The sequence below is a fragment of the Sabethes cyaneus genome, chromosome 2, assembly GCF_943734655.1.
Source record: "Sabethes cyaneus chromosome 2, idSabCyanKW18_F2, whole genome shotgun sequence".
Classification (NCBI taxonomy): Eukaryota; Metazoa; Arthropoda; class Insecta; order Diptera; family Culicidae; genus Sabethes; species Sabethes cyaneus.
Genome location: NC_071354.1, coordinates 5,842,074 through 5,846,413, shown reverse-complemented (window position 1 = coordinate 5,846,413; position 4,340 = coordinate 5,842,074). Strand labels below are relative to the sequence as shown.

General features: G+C 45.0%; 1 protein-coding gene across 1 annotated transcript; it reads right to left on the bottom strand.

Moving 5' to 3' along the window:
• Positions 1–594: 594 nt before the first annotated feature.
• Positions 595–3,534, bottom strand: LOC128737427 (transient receptor potential cation channel subfamily V member 5). The gene is made up of 6 exons (XM_053832060.1): positions 3,136–3,534; positions 1,767–2,999; positions 1,554–1,705; positions 1,219–1,492; positions 924–1,166; positions 595–735 (listed from the first exon to the last, which is right to left on the bottom strand). Exons 1-6 carry the CDS (start codon positions 3,532–3,534, stop codon positions 595–597), a joined length of 2,442 nt encoding a protein of 813 aa, XP_053688035.1.
• Between the last annotated feature and the right edge of the window lie 806 nt (positions 3,535–4,340).

Below are 4,340 nucleotides of genomic sequence, written 5' to 3'. Positions count from 1 at the left end.
TATTTGACTTCCCCCCTCGGAGACTGCCGCCCACCTTCGCGCGGCACGGGTGGAAGTCATAATGAATGAAAAGCGCCCGTAATATGAACACTTTGCGGAACGCAGTGGAAAGTGAACCTTTATTTTATGCTGTTGCTTTCAAAAGCCATTCACTGCCCTAAATAGTGTATGACTCTCGCTCTCGGCTTGCACTTCCACACCGGCTAGGCTGTCTCCATCACTGACTGTGTTTTTGAAAACGTAAATGTAGCCACGCAAAGATGAAAGGAAAGAGGGCAAATTATTCCATGAGTGGTGGTTTTTCTTTTCATTCATTCACCATAAGATGCTTCCCCGGAAGGCGTTGCTATCAGTTTGAAAGCTTCTAGGATAGGTTTTTTCAATTGCCTGTGAATGAACATGACACATTAAAGATACATAGCTAGGGGACTCCATCGTATTTAATTTTAATGGAGATGCCCAGCAGTTGACAACAAAAAGTAATTTTAAAACAATAAATGATGAACTTTATTTTTAAAAAATCGAACATTTTCGCTAAATTATCAACATTGACCTAGAAAAGTGAAGTGATGGCTTTCTAAATGTGGCAAAGTCCTACGGTACGTTTGCAAATTTCTCCATTATCAAGCGCCGCTTCTCGGCGCGCGCTTCCCGTTCGACCTGTCGTTTCTTCTTCAACCGCTCGTGCACTCGTTTCATTTCAAGGATTTCCTTCATCTCCTCCTTATCCTCATCCTACGGGGTGAGATAAATGAAAGAGAGAAAAAAAGTACAGGAAAAAGTCATTTAAATTAGGTCTCAACACGTGAATAGAGCAACACATTGCAGGTGATAGAAAAATGAAAATAGTAAAAAGAAGGGGGTGCTGGAGGCGTCCTCTCTCTCTATCAAGGATGCAATGAATTGATAATAAAGCTCATTACGGTCATGCTCAAGCGGAGCACCAACGCTCGGCGTCCATCCGACATCGGTTCGCTGTAGCCCATCAGGTTCTTCAGCCGTTCGGCCGGTGGAACGCCTCGCTCCACTACCAGCACGATCCGGGCCCACTGGCGTTGCCATTCGTTTTTCGTTTCCGCAATCTTCGTGTACGTGTTGCCCATCATGGCGATCAGCAAATTCACCAGCAGAACGGCCACGATCACCATGTAGATGACGAACAGAACCTGTGAGTGGTAAGATTAGCTTCGTTCGAATTTCGTGGCAAGTCTGTCTTACCTTGGCACAACCCTCGTGAGCGGTATTCTCCAGTGCTGCATAGTAATCGCCAAAGTTAGTCAACGACATCAGAAACATCGCCACAACGGACTCCATTGGCGATGGCATCGGATTTTCGTCGCTATCCTCTTCGCCTTTGTACGAAAGGAAAATAATATAATAGGCCTGCGAAAAGCCCATCACGAACACCAGATAGATGACAACGAATCGCAACAAATCTCCTATCACCATGCGGTAGATCATCACCACGAATGGACCAACCGTTTTGAAGCCTCTAAAATTGTCAAAACATTAATTAGTACTTCGGAACAACCCAAATTTGACTTTAAACTTACCGACAAAAGAAGAGAAAGTAAGGAGCTGTGGTCAGCATAATCACTACGGCGACGTGATCCTCTAGTTCGGTGAAACACAGAACTTTCAAAAACGGAACAATCATCATAATGCAGCAGGAAAACAAAAACATCACCCTGGAAGGTACCGTCATCTGTGAAGAAATCATTCACAATTAAAATTTCAAGGTTATGTCGAAAACCATTCCGTCTTACCAAATTCTCTATGAACATCTTTCGTCCTAAGAAACGGGACTCCCTCAAAGCGGCAACCAGATAAACAAACGCCCCAATCAGTATGATAATCTCCGAAACCAGCCGTAGCTTTCCTTGCAAACCATCGTACGCCATCGTGGGACACTTGGAGTTGAAAAAAATATTATTTCCCAAACTCGCCGGATCGAAAAAGGCATCGCTCGCATTAAGCCCAACAATCTTCAAACTAATCTCGCCCGCAAGCAGCGTTGTCAGCGAAACATTCCCCAAATCGGAACCATTTTTCGTTTGAGTATTCGCGGCAGTACGGTTCGCTTCGGCATCGTCGAGCTTCACCGGTCCATTCCGGAGGGTGAAGCTTACCAGCGAAACGCAAAAGTAGCAGAAAAACACAATAAACTGGCGGTAGAATTTATCCTTCACGAACGTGTTCCACTTGGTCTTGAGCAGATCGATCAGCACTCCCTCAAGCAGGTCCAGATGCTCGTCCTTATCGCCGAACACCACCAAATTCAGCGCTGAATCCTTTTCAATGTTTCCCGTTTCGATGTCAATCGTATCGATCAACGCCAACGGATAGGCGGCACACGTTATGCTCCCCAATTGCCAATAGATCTCCCGCTCAATGTTCATAATGTGGAAAAACATTTCCACCCGACCCAGCTTCGCTGCCAGCGTCAACGGCGTTAAATTCTGTAAATTTCTTATGTGCAGCGATGATCCCACCTCGTACGCCATGTCGAAGGTCGAAACCTTTTCGTAGATCACCAGCATATGCAGTACAGTATTTCCATTCGAATCCTGATTATCCGGATCAGCTCCCCTTGCAAGAACAAGCCGATAACATTCCTCCTGACCCAAACAAGCAGCAAAGCTCAACGGATACTCCCCCCAGTAAACGTAACCATCGTAGTTGGTCATCGGCAGCACACAAATGATCTCCGTTTCAATGGAATCGTACCGGCTTGCCTTCTGATCCTCGGGACACATAAACGTCCCACAGCACCGTTCGTCAGCATCCGAACCACTATCCAACAAAAACTTAACCATGGCCGGATCTTCATTGACGATCGCAACGTGCAGAACACTCTCCCCGTAGTACTCGTCACACATGTAAATATCATTAATCAATTTCGGATAAAACCGTAGCAACCGCTTAGCCAGATCGGCATGCAGCGACGTAGCATTCAACAGGCACAGATGAAGAATGGTCTCGCCAACGGCTCCGCGTTCCTAAATTAAACAACAACAAAAATTAGATCATAGCAACCGCACACCTCACCAAGAGCATGCAACAAGTGGCGAACAAACAAAAAACGAGCAGCCTACTCGGCTCACGCGAGTCAACTTCGGCGCGCATGTTTCTCACCTTGATGTTCCAGCACACCTCCCTGTACCCGGACGGGTTCCGCTGGTACTCGCCCTCGCTCACATCCGGACAGGATGCATCAATGTCGTAATCTTCTTCGGGATTTTCCAGTGCTCGAATTTCCGGCAGCTGCTTGTGCCTCGGTCGCTCCCGATTCCTCAACAGCACCAACTGCGCCACCGGAATGTACTTGCCTTTGCCTTTGTTGTACAGAAACGGTTCCACCTTGGTTTTGATGGCGTGATCGATCTCCGCGTACTGTTTGTTTTGGATTGCTCGTTTCATTATGTCCACCAGCAGGCCACCGCCTTTCAGATTGACAAACTTGTACAGTGCCTGAGTGGAAACTCCGGCCTGCTTTTTAACGCCGCTGGTAACGTTGCTTTCGGTATTTCCCATGGCGGGAAAGTTTTCTCCGTTTTACATAACAATTCCTTCACGGGGACCCGAAAACGGTGCACTTCCTAGGAAAAGTGGCCAAATTTTCCGCAGTAAATTTTCTCACTATCGAACCAACTGTCGAAGCACGTTACCGTGGAAACCACTGTTCCCGGAACAGTGGAAGACACACTGGCACTATTTTCCCCCCCAGAAATCCCATGTGCTCGATGACACAGCAAGCACCCCTTGCAAGGCTGGTGTTTAGCAGCGAGCAGTAAGCCATGAAATACATTTTTGAGTTATTCACCTATAAGGGACTGATTGTGAGAAAGGTTTTGTTTTTTGGTCATAGATTTTTATCGGATTATCCAATTTCGAATATTTTAAAGCATTTGAAAGAATGAAGCATTACGTATCTTTTTACTAAAGACAGCATATATTTTTCGCTTGAAACAAAAAAGTTATAGTGAAATTGGGAGACAGAGTATTTTTTAACCAAAAAAAAGTGTCCCCGGTTCGAAGAATCCACACAGAAGAAAAGAAAATGTAGAAAAATGAAAATAAAATATTACAATCATTTATTAAAGGGACATAGACAACTAAATTATTTGAAAAAGTCATAAATTTTTCATTTCAGGTTTTGATTCTGCAGTCTTTTTCGCTTATTTTGATACAAATTTTGTAATGATCCGACCACGGGAAGTGGCCAAAAGACGATCGAACACATAAGCATTGCAGTACGATGTGGAACAACCTCGCCGGAATAAAACGCTGCCCCTGTAAAACCACGATTTTCAAACTTTATGTACCTTTTTCTCAGAAAC

Bases quoted from the DNA above. Each gene is read 5' to 3' on its own strand.
- LOC128737427 (XM_053832060.1), bottom strand. From the start codon at position 3,534: ATGGGAAATACCGAAAGCAACGTTACCAGCGGCGTTAAAAAGCAGGCC. The intron at 1,493-1,553 runs GTAAGTTTAAAG...TGACAATTTTAG, and splicing joins TACTTTCTCTTCTTTTGTCG to AGGCTTCAAAACGGTTGGTC. The intron at 1,167-1,218 runs GTAAGACAGACT...TACCACTCACAG, and splicing joins CTCACGAGGGTTGTGCCAAG to GTTCTGTTCGTCATCTACAT.